Source organism: Halichoeres trimaculatus, unplaced genomic scaffold (assembly GCF_033239565.1).
Source record: "Halichoeres trimaculatus isolate MK-OKI-2021-1 unplaced genomic scaffold, fHalTri1.1 fHalTri1_scaffold_19, whole genome shotgun sequence".
Lineage (NCBI taxonomy): Eukaryota > Metazoa > Chordata > Actinopteri > Labriformes > Labridae > Halichoeres > Halichoeres trimaculatus.
In genome coordinates this window covers 23,687,473-23,702,158 of record NW_027437197.1, presented here as the reverse complement: position 1 = coordinate 23,702,158, position 14,686 = coordinate 23,687,473, and the positions used below count along the sequence as shown (strand labels likewise).

The window sequence follows — 14,686 nt, the reverse complement described above, 5'->3', positions numbered from 1 at the left end:
GACAATGAACCATACAAAGTAATGATCCACTCCAAACACAAAGATGACGAAAAAAGAGATAAAAAAATTACAAGAAACAGACAAAGACAGAGCTACTGCAACAGGCAGCCATAACCAATGCTACCTTTAAAGCTACTTTTTGTGCAGATAATTGATAAAGAATTAAATTGATAAGCAGAATTGATATGAGCAGTGGTATCAATTAAATCTAATTAAAGCTGCAAGCAGCGTTAGACGGGTCCTCGGGCTCCTGCCGGTTCTCCCTCCAATGTGTCCAACAAAATGAGATGAACATTTCGGCGTTGCTTTCATCTCTCTACGACATTCCTAGCCCCAGTTAGGGCTGTTTTGGTGTGCGTAGGTGGAAGTGAGTCTAATGGCTCTGAGAGAATATTATGGGATGTCAGGGAGTCAGTTGATACCATGGCAACGTATCCTCTGCTATGCTGAATGACATCACCACCTGCATGCTTGGAATTCTAATTAGCGTGACACGAGTGTGACTAGAGCTGGAGGGAGTTTTTATCAGGCATGTAATGTAAAGAAATCCTCACAGAGTCCACAATTTTACCCCAATCTGTGTCAAAAATATCATATTTGATAGTAGAGCTTGTGAGGAATCCATTTTTGGCATTTTTAAAGCTGTACGAGTTATACTTTTTTCTCTAGAAGCACAAATGCGTCACAAAACAGATGGAAAAGTGCTAGAAATGGATTTTTCACTTTAGAAAAATGGCCTAACTACTTGTCCTGTAGGCCACAATGTTGGCTCAATCTGTGTAAAAATATTATGTTGTTGTAGGGGATTTTGTCAGGAATCCAACCATGTAATTTTTGAAGCTGTATGACTTTTAGTTTTTTGTCTAGAGGCCAAAATGCAGCACTAGTAGAATGTGTGTTTTGAGCTGAAATCTCTTCTCCTCATCTGCTAACATGGAGAAATCCTGAATTGGCCAAAAGCGGTCGGCGGCTTTGAGGGCTTGCCATTCGAAAACCGGGCCCGAAACAACAACTTCCCCCACAACTTTTGTAGAGCAGGGTCTCATCTGTCATGTGATGCAATTATCATACCTGTACCATTTTTGGTTTCGGAGGAGAAAATTTTTGCAGAAAGGGTTAAAAAATTTTTTTTTCAATTTTGTGAGGCAAATAGCTGGCTTCCTGTTGGAGATAGGTCCAGAGTAGCAGCGTATGATTTTTGCGTCTCGATTACACGAGCGTTTTGGTGTTGGTTTCATCTCTCTACGACATTCCTAGCCCGAGCTAGGGCCCTTAGCGTGTGCCTAGGTGGCGCTATTGAGCTTATTATGGGATGTCGGGGGTCATGTTTGGTATTAAACGAAAATTTTGGGCGCATAGAACCTGTGTGCCAATTTTGGTGAGTTTTTGAATATGTTTAGGGGTTCTAATAAGCAATTCACTGGAGGAGGGAAGAAGAAAAAAAAATTAAAGCTGCAAGCAGCATTAGACGGGTCCTCGGGCTCCTGCCGGTTTCCCCTCCAATGTGTCCAACAAAATGAGACGAACATTTCGGCGTTTGTTTCATCTCTCTATGACATTCCTAGCCCCAGTTAGGGCTGTTTTGGTGTTCATAGGGTGGAAGTGAGTCTAATGGCTCTGAGAGAATATTATGGGATGTCGGGGAGTCAGTTGATACCATGGCAACGTATCCTCTGCTATGCTGAGTGACATGAGCAGCTGCATGCGTTGAGTTCTAATTAGCGTGACAGAGGATAAGTAGAGTGGAGAGGGGGGTTTAAGAAAAACTTCTGGTGATGAAATCCTCACAGAGTCCACAATTTTACCCCAATCTGTGTCAAAAATGTCATATTTGATAGTAATTTTTGTCAGGAATCCATTTTTGGCATTTTTGAAGCTGTACTAGTTATACTTTTTTCTCTAAAAGCACAAATGCGTCACAATACAGATGGAAGAGTGCTAGAAATGGATTATGCATTTTAGAGAAATGGCCAAACTACTTGTCCTGTAGGCCACAATGTTGGCTTAATCTGTGTAAAACTATCATGTGGTTGTAGGGAATTTTGTCAGGAATCCAACCATGTAATTTTTAAAGCTCTATGACCTTTAGTTTTTTGTCTAGAGGCCCAAATGCGGCACTAGTAGAATGTGTGTTTTGACCTGAAATCGGTTCTCCTCATCTGCTAACATGGAGAAATCCTAATTCGGCTGAAAGCGGTCGGCGGCTTTGAGGGCTCGCCATTCGAAAACCGGGCCCGAAACAACAACTTCCTTCACAACTTTTGGAGAGCAGGGTCTAATCTGTCATGTGATGGTATTTTCAAGCATGTACCATTATTGGTTTCAGAGGGTATAATTTCTAAAGAAAGGCTAAAAAAAAAAATTTTTTTTTTGGGGGGGGCAAATTGCCGGCTTCCTGTTGGAGATGGGTCCAGGGTAGCAGCGTATGATTTTTGCGTCTCGATCATACGAACATTTTGGTGTTTGTTTCATCTCTCTACGACATTCCTAGCCCGAGCTAGGGTCCTTAGCGTGTGTCTAGGTGGCGCTATTGAGCTTATTATGGGATGTTGGGGGTCATGTTTAGTATCAAACGAAAATTTTCGGCATCCATAATCTGTGTGCCAATTTTGGTGAGTTTTCGAATATGTTAAGAGGACCTAATAAGCGATTTACTGGAGGAGGGAATAATAATAATTAAAGCTGCAAGCAGCATTAGACGGGTCCTCGGGCTCCTGCCGGTTTTCCCTCCAATGTGTCCATCAAAATAAGACGAACATTTCGGCGTTGGTTTCATCTCTCTACGACATTCCTAGCCCCAGTTAGGGCTGTTTTGGTGTGCATAGGGTGAAAGTGAGCCTAATGGCTCTGAGAGAATATTATGGGATGTCAGGGAGTCAGTTGATACCATGGCAACGTATCCTCTGCTGTGCTGAATGACATCACCTGCTGCATTCTTGGAACTCTAATTAGCGTGACAGAACCCCAAACAGAGTGGAGACTGAGAGTTGATCAGCCATCTAATGTAAAGAAATCCTCACAGAGTCCACAATTTTACCCCAATCTGTGTCAAAAATATCATATTAAATAGTAGAGCTTGTGAGGAATCCATTTTTGGCATTTTTAAAGCTGTACGAGTTATACTTTTTTCTCTAGAAGCCCAAATGCGTCACAAAACAGATGGAAGAAAGCTGAAAATGGATTTTTTTATTTTAGAGACATGGCCAAACTACTTGTCCTGTAGGCCACAATGTTGGCTTAATCTGTGTAAAAATATCATATGGTTGTAGGGAATTTTGTCAGGAATCCAACCACGTCATTTTTAAAGCTCTATGACTTTTAGTTTTTTGTCTAGAGGCCCAAATGCGACACTAGTAGAATGTGTGTTTTGACCTGAAATCGGTTCTCCTCATCTGCTAACATGGAGAAATCCTGAATCGGCCAAAGGCGGTCGGCGGCTTTGAGGGCTCGCCATTCGAAAACCGGGCCCGAAACAACAACTCCCTGAACAACTTTTGGAGAGCAGGGTCTAACCTGTCATGTGATGGTATTTTCAAGCATGTACCATTTTTGGTTTCAGTGGGTTTAATTTTTGCAGAAAGGGTTAAAAAAAATTTTTTTTAATTTTGTGAGGCAAATAGCCGGCTTCCTGTTGGAGATAGGTCCAGGGTAGCAGCGTATGATTTTTGCGTCTCGATGACACGAGCGTTTTGGTGTTGGTTTCATCTCTCTACGATTCCTAGCCCGAGCTAGGGCCCTTAGCGTGTGCCTAGGTGGCGCTATTGAGCTTATTATGGGATGTCAGGGGACAATTTATTTATTGTATCAAATTTTCGGAGTCACAGAATGTGTGTGCCGATTTTGGTGAGTTTTTGAGCACGTTTAGGGGGTCTAATTAGCGTTCTCGCGTAGGAGGGAATAATAATAAGAAATTAAAGCTGCAAGCAGCGTTAGACGGGTCCTCGGGCTCCTGCCGGTTTTCCCTCCAATGTGTCCAACAAAATAAGACGAACATTTCGGCGTTGGTTTGATCTGTCTACGACATTCCTAGCCCCAGTTAGGGCTGTTTTGGTGTGTGTAGGCTTGAAGTGAGCCTTATGGCTCTGAGAGAATATTATGGGATGTCAGGGAGTCAGTTGATACCATGGCAACGTATCCCTCTGCTAGGCTGAAGGACATCACCAGCTGCATGAGTGGAACTCTAATTAGCGTGACAGAACCCCAAACAGAGTGGAGACTGAGAGTTTATCAGCCATCTAATGTAAAGAAATCCTCACAGAGTCCACAATTTTACCCCAATCTGTGTCAAAAATATCATGTTGATAGGAATTTTTGTCAGGAATCCATTTTTGGCATTTTTAAAGCTGTACGAGTTTTACTTTTTTCTCTAGAAGCACAAATGCGTCACAAGACAGATGGAAGAGTGCTGGAAATGGATTTTTTATTTATGAGAAACGTCCAAACTACTTGTCCTGTAGGTCACAATGTTGGCTTAATCTGTGTAAAAATATCATATGGTTGTAGGGAATTTTGTCAGGAATCCAACCATGTAATTTTTAAAGCTCTATGACTTTTAGTTTTTTGTCTAGAGGCCCAAATGCGGCACTAGTAGAATGTGTGTTTTGACCTGAAATCTTTTCTCCTCATCTGCTAACATGGAGAAATCCTAAATCGGCCAAAAGCGGTCGGCGACTTTGAGGGCTCACCATTCAAAAACCGGGCCCGAAATAACAACTTCCTTCACAACTTTTGGAGAGCAGGGTCTAGTCTGTCATGTGATGGTAGTCTCAAACCTGTACCATTTTTGGTTTCAGAGGAGAAAATTTTTGCAGAAAGGGTTAAAAAAAAAATTTTTTAATTTTGTGAGGCAAATAGCCGGCTTCCTGTTGGAGATAGGTCCAGGGTAGCAGCGTATGATTTTTGCGTCTCGATGACACGAGCATTTTGGTGTTGGTTTCATCTCTCTACGACATTCCTAGCCCGAGCTAGGGCTCTTAGCGTGTGCCTAGGTGGCGCTATTGAGCTTATTATGGGATGTAGGGGGTCATGTTTGGTATCAAATTGCAATTTCACGCGATCCTGATGTGTGTGCCAATTTTGGTGAGTTTTTGAGCATGTTTAGGGGGTCAAATTAGCGTTCATTGACGGGGCGGAATAATAAGAAAAAATTAAAGCTGCAAGCAGCATTAGACGGGTCCTCGGGCTCCTGCCGGTTTTCCCTCCAATGTGTCCATCAAAATAAGACAAACATTGCGGCGTTGGTTTCATCTCTCTACGACATTCCTAGCCCCAGTTAGGGCTGTTTTGGTGTGCATAGGGTGAAAGTGAGCCTAATGGCTCTGAGAGAATATTATGGGATGTCTGGGAGTCAGTTGATACCATGGCAACGTATCCTCTGCTATGCTGAGTGACATGACCAGCTGCATGCGTGGAGTTCTAATTAGCGTGACAGAACCCCAAACAGAGTGGAGACTGAGAGTTTATCAGGCATGTAATGTAAAGAAGTCCTCACAGAGTCCACAATTTTATCCCAATCTGTGTCAAAAATATCATATTTGATAGAAGAGCTTGTCAGGAATCCATTTTTGGCATTTTTAAAGCTGTACAAGTTATACTTTTTTGTCTAGAAGCCCAAATGCGTCACAAAAACGCTGTAAAAGCGCTGTAAAAGTGCTAGAAATGGATTTTTTACTTTAGAGAAATGGCCGAACTACTTGTCCTGTAGGTCACAATGTTGGCTTAATCTGTGTAAAAATATCATATGGTTGTAGGGAATTTTGTCAGGAATCCAACCATGTAATTTTTAAAGCTCTATGACTTTTAGTTTTTGGTCTAGAGGCCCAAATGCGGCACTAGTAGAATGTGTGTTTTGAGGTGAAATCGGTTCTCCTCATCTGCTAACATGGAGAAATCCTAAATCGGCCAAAAGCGGTCGGCGGCTTTGAGGGCTCGCCATTCGAAAACCGGGCCAGAAACAACAACTTCCTTCACAACTTTTGGAGAGCAGGGTCTAGTCTGTCATGTGATGGTAGTCTCAAACCTGTACCATTTTTGGTTTCAGAGGAGAAAATTTTTGCAGAAAGGGTTAAAAAATTTTTTTAAAAATTTTGTGAGGGATTTAGCCGGCTTCCTGTTGGAGATAGGTCCAGGGTAGCAGCGTATGATTTTTGCGTCTCGATGACACGAGCGTTTTGGTGTTGGTTTCATCTCTCTACGACATTCCTAGCCCGAGCTAGGGCCTTCAGAGTGTGCCTAGGTGGCGCTATTGAGCATATTATGGGGTGTCTTGGGGTCATGTTTGGTATCATTACGCAATTTTTCGCGATCCTGGGGTGCGTGCCAATTTTGGTGAGTTTTTGAGCATGTTTAGGGGTTCTAATTTGCGATCAAAGACGGTGCGGAATAATAATAAGAAAAAAGAAACGGACGAAATACAATAGTGCCCTCGGCCTTCGGCCGAGGGCACCTTCTAGCCCTGCTAGAAGGTGCCCTGGCTCAGGCCGAGGACCCTAAAAAGAAACGGACGAAATACAATAGTGCCCTCGGCCTTCGGCCGAGGGCACCTTCTAGCTCTTGCTAGAAGGTGCCCTGGCTCAGGCCGAGGACCCTAAAAAGAAACGGACGAAGAACAATAGTGCCCTCCGCCTTCGGCGGAGGGCACCTTCTAGCTTGCTAGAAGGTGCCCTCTGCTCAGGCCGAGGACCCTAATTAAAGCTGCAAGCAGCGTTAGACGGGTCCTCGGGGCTCATGCCGGTTTTCCCTCCAATGTGTCCAACAAAATGAGACGAACATTTCAGTGTTTGTTTCATCTCTCTACGACATTCCTAGCCCCAGCTAGGGCTGTTTTGGTGTGCATAGGGTGGAAGTGAGTCTAATGGCTCTGAGAGAATATTATGGGATGTCGGGGAGTCAGTTGATACCATGGCAACATATCCTCTGCTATGCTGAGTGACATGAGCAGCTGCATGCGTGGAGTTCTAATTAGCGTGACAGAGGAGAAGTAGAGTGGAGAGGGGGGTTTAAGAAAAACTTCTGGTGATGAAATCCTCACAGAGTGCACAATTTTACCCCAATCTGTGTCAAAAATATCATATTTGATAGTAGAGCTTGTGAGGAATCCATTTTTGGCATTTTTAAAGCTGTACGAGTTATACTTTTTTCTCTAGAAGCCCTAATGTGTCACAACAACGGTGGAAGAGTGCTCAAAATGGATTTTTTATTTTAGAGAAATGGCCTAACTACTTGTCCTGTAGGCCACAATGTTGGCTTAATCTGTGTAAAAATATTATGTTGTTGTAGGGGATTTTGTCAGGAATCCAACCATGTCATTTTTGAAGCTGTATGACTTTTAGTTTTTTGTCTAGAGGCCCAAATGCGGCACTAGTAGAAGTACTAGTAGTGAGTGTTTTGACCTGAAATCTGTTCTCCTCATCTGCTAACATGGAGAAATCCTGAATTGGCCAAAAGCGGTCGGCGGCTTTGAGGGCTCGCCATTCGAAAACCGGGCCAGAAACAACAACTTCCTACAGAACTTTTGTAGAGCAGGGTCTAGTCTGTCATGTGATGGAAGTCTCAAACCTGTACCATTTTTGGTTTCAGAGGAGAAAATTTTTGCAGAAAGGGGAAAAAAAAATTTTTTTTTATTTTGTGAGGCAAATAGCCGGCTTCCTGTTGGAGATAGGTCCAGGGTAGCAGCATATGATTTTTGCGTCTTGATGACACGAGCGTTTTGGTGTTGGTTTCATCTCTCTACGACATTCCTAGCCCGAGCTAGGGCCCTTAGCGTGTGCCTAGGTGGCGCTATAGAGCTTATTATGGGATGTCAGGGGATCATGTTTGGTATTAAACGAAAATTTTGGGCGCCCATAATGTGTGTGCCAATTTTGGTGAGTTTTCGAATTTGTTAAGAGGACCTAATAAGCGATTTACTGGAGTGCGGAATAATAATAATTAAAGCTGCAAGCAGCATTAGACGGGTCCTCGGGCTCCTGCCGGTTTTCCCTCCAATGTGTCCAACAAAATAAGAGGAACATTTCGGTGTTTGTTTCATCTCTCTACGGCATTCCTAGCCCCAGTTAGGGCTGTTTTGGTGTGCATAGGGTGGAAGTGAGCCTAATGGCTCTGAGAGAATATTATGGGATGTTGGGGAGTCAGTTGATACCATGGTAACGTATCCTCTGCTGTGCTGAATGACATCACCACCTGCATGAGTGGAACTCTAATTAGCGTGACAGAACCCCAAACAGAGTGGAGACTGAGAGTTTATCAGCCATCTAATGTAAAGAAATCCTCACAGAGTCCACAATTTTACCCCAATCTGTGTCAAAAATATCATATTTGATAGAAGGGCTTGTGAGGAATCCATTTTTGGCATTTTTAAAGCTGTACGAGTTTTACTTTTTTCTCTAGAAGCACAAATGCGTCACAAGACAGATGGAAGAGTGCTGGAAATGGATTTTTCATTTATGAGAAACGTCCGAACTACTTGTCCTGTAGGTCACAATGTTGGCTTAATCTGTGTAAAAATATCATATGGTTGTAGACAATTTTGTCAGGAATCCAACCATGTAATTTTTAAAGCTCTATGACTTTTTGTTTTTTGTCTAGAGGCCCAAATGCGGCACTAGTAGAATGTGTGTTTTGAGGTGAAATCTTTTCTCCTCATCTGCTAACATGGAGAAATCCTAAATCGGCCAAAAGCGGTCGGTGGCTTTGAGGGCTCGCCATTCGAAAACCGGGCCAGAAATAACAACTTCCTTCACAACTTTTGGAGAGCAGGGTCTAGTCTGTCATGTGATGGTAGTCTCAAACCTGTACCATTTTTGGTTTTAGAGGAGAAAATTTTTGCAGAAAGGGTTAAAAAAATTTTTTTTTAATTTTGTGAGTCAAATAGCCGGCTTCCTGTTGCAGATAGGTCCAGGGTAGCAGCGTATGATTTTTGGGTCTCGATGACACGAGCGTTTTGGTGTTGGTTTCATCTCTCTACGACATTCCTAGCCCGAGCAAGGGCCCTTAGCGTGTGCCTAGGTGGCGCTATTGAGCTTATTATGGGATGTTGGGGGTCATGTTTGGTATCAAATCGCAATTTCACGCGATCCTGATGTGTGTGCCAATTTTGGTGAGTTTTCGAACATGTTTAGGGGGTCTAATTTGCGTTCTCGGGGCGGGTGGTATAATAAGAAAAAATTAAAGCTGCAAGCAGCATTAGACGGGTCCTCGGGCTCCTGCCGGTTTTCCCTCCAATGTGTCCATCAAAATAAGACGAACATTTCGGCGTTGGTTTCATCTCTCTACGACATTCCTAGCCCCAGTTAGGGCTGTTTTGGTGTGCATAGGGTGAAAGTGAGCCTAATGGCTCTGAGAGAATATTATGGGATGTCAGGGAGTCAGTTGATACCATGGCAACGTATCCTCTGCTGTGCTGAATGACATCACCTGCTGCATTCTTGGAACTCTAATTAGCGTGACAGAACCCCAAACAGAGTGGAGACTGAGAGTTGATCAGCCATCTAATGTAAAGAAATCCTCACAGAGTCCACAATTTGACCCCAATCTGGGTCAAAAATATCATGTTGATAGGAATTTTTGTCAGGAATCCATTTTTGGCATTTTTAAAGCTGTACGAGTTTTACTTTTTTCTCTAGAAGCACAAATGCGTCACAAGACAGATGGAAGAGTGCTGGAAATGGATTTTTTATTTATGAGAAACGTCCAAACTACTTGTCCTGTAGGTCACAATGTTGGCTTAATCTGTGTAAAAATATCATATGGTTGTAGGGAATTTTGTCAGGAATCCAACCATGTAATTTTTAAAGCTCTATGACTTTTAGTTTTTTGTCTAGAGGCCCAAATGCGGCACTAGTAGAATGTGTGTTTTGACCTGAAATCTTTTCTCCTCATCTGCTAACATGGAGAAATCCTAAATCGGCCAAAAGCGGTCGGCGACTTTGAGGGCTCACCATTCAAAAACCGGGCCCGAAATAACAACTTCCTTCACAACTTTTGGAGAGCAGGGTCTAGTCTGTCATGTGATGGTAGTCTCAAACCTGTACCATTTTTGGTTTCAGAGGAGAAAATTTTTGCAGAAAGGGTTAAAAAAAAAATTTTTTAATTTTGTGAGGCAAATAGCCGGCTTCCTGTTGGAGATAGGTCCAGGGTAGCAGCGTATGATTTTTGCGTCTCGATGACACGAGCATTTTGGTGTTGGTTTCATCTCTCTACGACATTCCTAGCCCGAGCTAGGGCTCTTAGCGTGTGCCTAGGTGGCGCTATTGAGCTTATTATGGGATGTAGGGGGTCATGTTTGGTATCAAATTGCAATTTCACGCGATCCTGATGTGTGTGCCAATTTTGGTGAGTTTTTGAGCATGTTTAGGGGGTCAAATTAGCGTTCATTGACGGGGCGGAATAATAAGAAAAAATTAAAGCTGCAAGCAGCGTTAGACGGGTCCTCGGGCTCCTGCCGGTTTTCCCTCCAATGTGTCCAACAAAATGAGACGAACATTTTGGCGTTTGTTTCATCTCTCTACGACATTCCGAGCCCCAGTTAGGGCGGTTTTGCTGTGCATAGGTGGAAGTGAGCCTTGTGGCTCTGAGAGAATATTATGGGATGTCAGGGAGTCAGTTGATACCATGGCAACGTATCCTCTGCTAAGCTGAGTGACATCACCAGCTGGATGCTTGGAATTCTAATTAGCGTGACACTAGTGTGATCAGAGTGAAGAGGTGGAGTTTATCAGCCATCTAATGTAAAGAAATCCTCACAGAGTCCACAATTTTACCCCAATCTGTGTCAAAAATATCATGTTGATAGGAATTTTTGTCAGGAATCCATTTTTGGCATTTTTAAAGCTGTACGAGTTTTACTTTTTTCTCTAGAAGCACAAATGCGTCACAAGACAGATGGAAGAGTGCTGGAAATGGAATTTTTATTTATGAGAAACGTCCTAACTACTTGTCCTGTAGGTCACGATGTTGGCTTAATCGGTGTAAAAATATCATATGGTTGTAGACAATTTTGTCAGGAATCCAACCATGTAATTTTTAAAGCTCTATGACTTGTAGTTTTTTGTCTAGAGGCCCAAATGCGGCACTAGTAGAATGAGTGTTTTGACCTGAAATCTCTTCTCCTCATCTGCTAACATGGAGAAATCCTAAATCGGCCAAAAGCGGTCGGCGGCTTTGAGGGCTCGCCATTCGAAAACCGGGCCAGAAATAACAACTTCCTTCACAACTTTTGGAGAGCAGGGTCTAGTCTGTCATGTGATGGTAGTCTCAAACCTGTACCATTTTTGGTTTCAGAGGGTATAATTTCTATAGAAAGGCTAAAAAAAAAAAAAATTTTATTTTGGGGGGCAAATTGCTGGCTTCCTGTTGGAGATGGGTCCAGGGTAGCAGCGTATGATTTATGCGTCTCGATCATACGAACATTTTGGTGTTGGTTTCATCTCTTTACGACATTCCTAGCCCGAGCTAGGGCCCTTAGCGTGTGCCTAGGTGGCGCTATTGAGTTTATTATGGGATGTTGGGGGTCATGTTTAGTATCAAACGAAAATTTTCGGCATCCATAATCTGTGTGCCAATTTTGGTGAGTTTTCGAATATGTTAAGAGGACCTAATAAGCGATTTACTGGAGGAGGGAATAATAATAATAAGAAAAAAAAAAAAGAAACGGACGAAATACAATAGTGCCCTCGGCCTTCGGCCGAGGGCACCTTCTAGCTCTTGCTAGAAGGTGCCCTGGCTCAGGCCGAGGACCCTAAAAAGAAACGCAGCAGGAACAATAGTGTCCTCCGCCTTCGGCGGAGGACACCTTCTAGCCCTGCTAGAAGGTGTCCTCTGCTCAGGCCGAGGACCCTAATTAACACCCATCCTTGTTTAGATTCTAGTTTGTGCAGGAAAGGCAATCCTGAGCACTCAGTGTACTCCAGTCCACTGAGTCCACATTCACTCTGTGATAGTTGCAGACCCTTTCCTTGATCCTCCCCTCTCTTAGAAGAGCTCTCTGTGGGGGCAGTTTGCAATAAATAAGATTCCTTTTTACTGAAAAAATAGCAATACTTTTATCTTTTTCATGATGTTTGTTCCCTTTTTTAAATGGCCTTCAAAGAGTGTGTTTTTATGCTGCAGTTTCAACCAAGAAAGATCATTTATGGAGCTTGAACTCCATTTGAACTACCAAGGACATGTCTTTTATTCAACCTGTGAACTTCCATGGAAGTATAACTATTCATATAAACACTCCATGCCAGTGATGCCACCACAGTTTGAAGCTTTTGGGGCTTCTTATTTATTTTGATGTCACATCTTTTGAGCACAAACCCACGTTGAAGCTCTTCAGCTCCACTTTAATTATCCGAAGACAGGATTTCACATGCAAGTCATTAATAGGTGCTTCACGTTCATTGCATAGCCATTGAAAACAGAAAATGGCTGCCTCGAGTCGGTGAGTGGGTTGTGTTAAGTGTTCCTGGAAGCTGTGTGTATGTGTATGTGTGTAATTGCATGTGCTGGTGCCAGCCAGCTTGTTTGTGTTGATGTGTGGGCGAAGCTGGATCGGAAAAAAGGTCCTGAAACAGCAGCCGTAAAAGCCTCACACTGCCACCTAATCCCACATAACCACTGTTACAATGCAAATGAAAGCTTTGTTCTCTGTCTGGATCAGAACCCTGCAGGTCGCCCATGGCATGCCAGGTGATATCTGAATTAATCCAAACCTATAAACAGGAAGAGCAATCATGATCTCTTTAAGTGAGACCAAACTGATGAAACAACAAATATCTGCAAATGAGCACATGTCTACATCAATGTCACAGACCAACCTCTCTCTGTGATTTAGTCTTGTGTTTACTGTTGGTTTGCATAAGCTTCAGCCTTCGCAGTTCACCGAGTGTCCTCATTTAGCCCTGACTGCCCACCAGTGTTGCACATCCTGACAGTGTTGACTCCTTTTCCCTTAAAGACTGATTAAAGTATTGTCTTGAACCTACATTTCCTCACCAAGCAATAGGTATTAACATTGACTTAATGAATTTTAACCATCTGCATACAAACATTGGATTTCAGCCTCCCCTATGATGGGAATTGAGCTCAACCCTAAAATATGTAGGTAGAATAAGAGGTGTAATGAGTTTCCTTGATTTAAAAATATTAACATTAAACAGCCGACACTATCTCCTACATGTATCCGGGATTTGATTGGCTCATAGGAACAAATCTTGCAGGTCTCCTACACAAATATAGAAAAACATGCCAAAGAAGATCTTTGAATAAGCAGTTTTTTTTTTATTTGAAACATTTATTTGGATCAAACCCAGATCGGATGTTTTTGGCATAGATAATAGAGTACATAGTTTGTTTGGCTGCATCAAAGTTAAAGGGAAAAAAGGATCTGCTGGAATTTCTGTTACTTGTTGGGAAACACAACATTCAAACTGGGCTCCTCCTTCCCAGCAACCACCTGACTCGAGAGCCGTGCACCTGACTTGGCATGTTAGCACAAGCTAATCCCAGGTACTTGACAAATACCTGGTTAGCAGAAAGCCAGCTCGTGTCACTTTTTGCCCTGTGCTGCTCTCCAAGTTACTGAAAGCGAGTGAAAGTTAAGTCAAGTTCACCCTTGTCTAATAAAAAGCTTTATCTGTTTGGCATTTCGTTTCACTTTGGTTGTGCTTTTCTTTCTTTGTGCTACGTCCACTACCGTAGCTGCTCTGATTAGCTTCTTACACTCACTATCATCAACACACAAAGTCACTTGTGCACTGGGCGGGCTGTTGTTTGGCTGGGGTAACCATGTCTGCTCTCTTCCCAGAAATGTACAGCTACAACCAAAACATCAACATCCAGGCAGAGGAGGGGGTTGAGGCAGACACAGATGCTGACATGCATGTAGAGAGGCCCATATAAGACAATTGAGCAATGTTATTCTAGTCAAGTTAGCATTTTATTTTTAAGAAAATTCTGCAGACCCTAGCTTTAAGTAGTACCCCTGATTCCTTTTTGGACACTGAATCCCACCAGCCAATTACTGTAACATCCTTAGAAGCATTACAGATTCCTAATGTATATTAGGCTTACTAATGTTTGCAAAAGAACAGTGAAATTAGCACAACATGTCCAAAGTCTAAAGTCTGGTATCTCAAATTGTTCAGTCTTTTCTAGCTCCAGCCTCATTTTAAGTCTGCAATTGTTAAATGATGGTGGGTTTCCATGGTGACACTCACAGCCTCCAGCAGCCTGAGCATCCCTGCAGTTATGGAAACAATTTCAGCAGTCTCACACTGTTTTCCTTGCAGGTTAGGAAAAAATGATTCAAAAATATAGTCCAATAAAATGAATGGATGGGTGATGTGTTTTTTTCATTATAAATATAGAAAAATGTATGTGTGCAAATTTACATCAAATGAAAGACCTAACATAATGCTGTTTTTTTAGAAACACGCCATTCCTTCATTACTGGTTTTTCACAGAATGAAATCTCGAAGTGGCAAAACTTATCAACTGTTCCTTGCCTTATTAAATTCCTTAATTTGATTTTTTTGTATGTGTGTGTGTTTTTCATCTGTTTGTGTACAGAACAAGTATCAGCACGGATTGTGCAGGAAGTGACGGCAGAAGCGGTAGCAGTTTTAAAGGGAGAGCAGGAGACTCAGAGGCTGCCATCAGGTAACCTGCTCACTCACATACACACAGACGTACCTGCACAGAC

At 42.6% G+C, this 14,686-nt stretch overlaps 1 protein-coding gene across 9 annotated transcripts in view; it reads left to right on the top strand.

Moving 5' to 3' along the window:
• map2 (microtubule-associated protein 2) overlaps nt 1-14,686 on the top strand; it is a 150,740-nt gene that overhangs the window by 96,603 nt on the left and 39,451 nt on the right. For all 9 annotated transcript variants that reach the window (XM_074694331.1, XM_074694330.1, XM_074694328.1 and 6 more), the window contains exon 5: nt 14,554-14,643. In XM_074694331.1, coding sequence (XP_074550432.1) covers nt 14,554-14,643 — 90 coding nt within the window. The remainder of the gene's footprint in view (nt 1-14,553; nt 14,644-14,686) is intronic.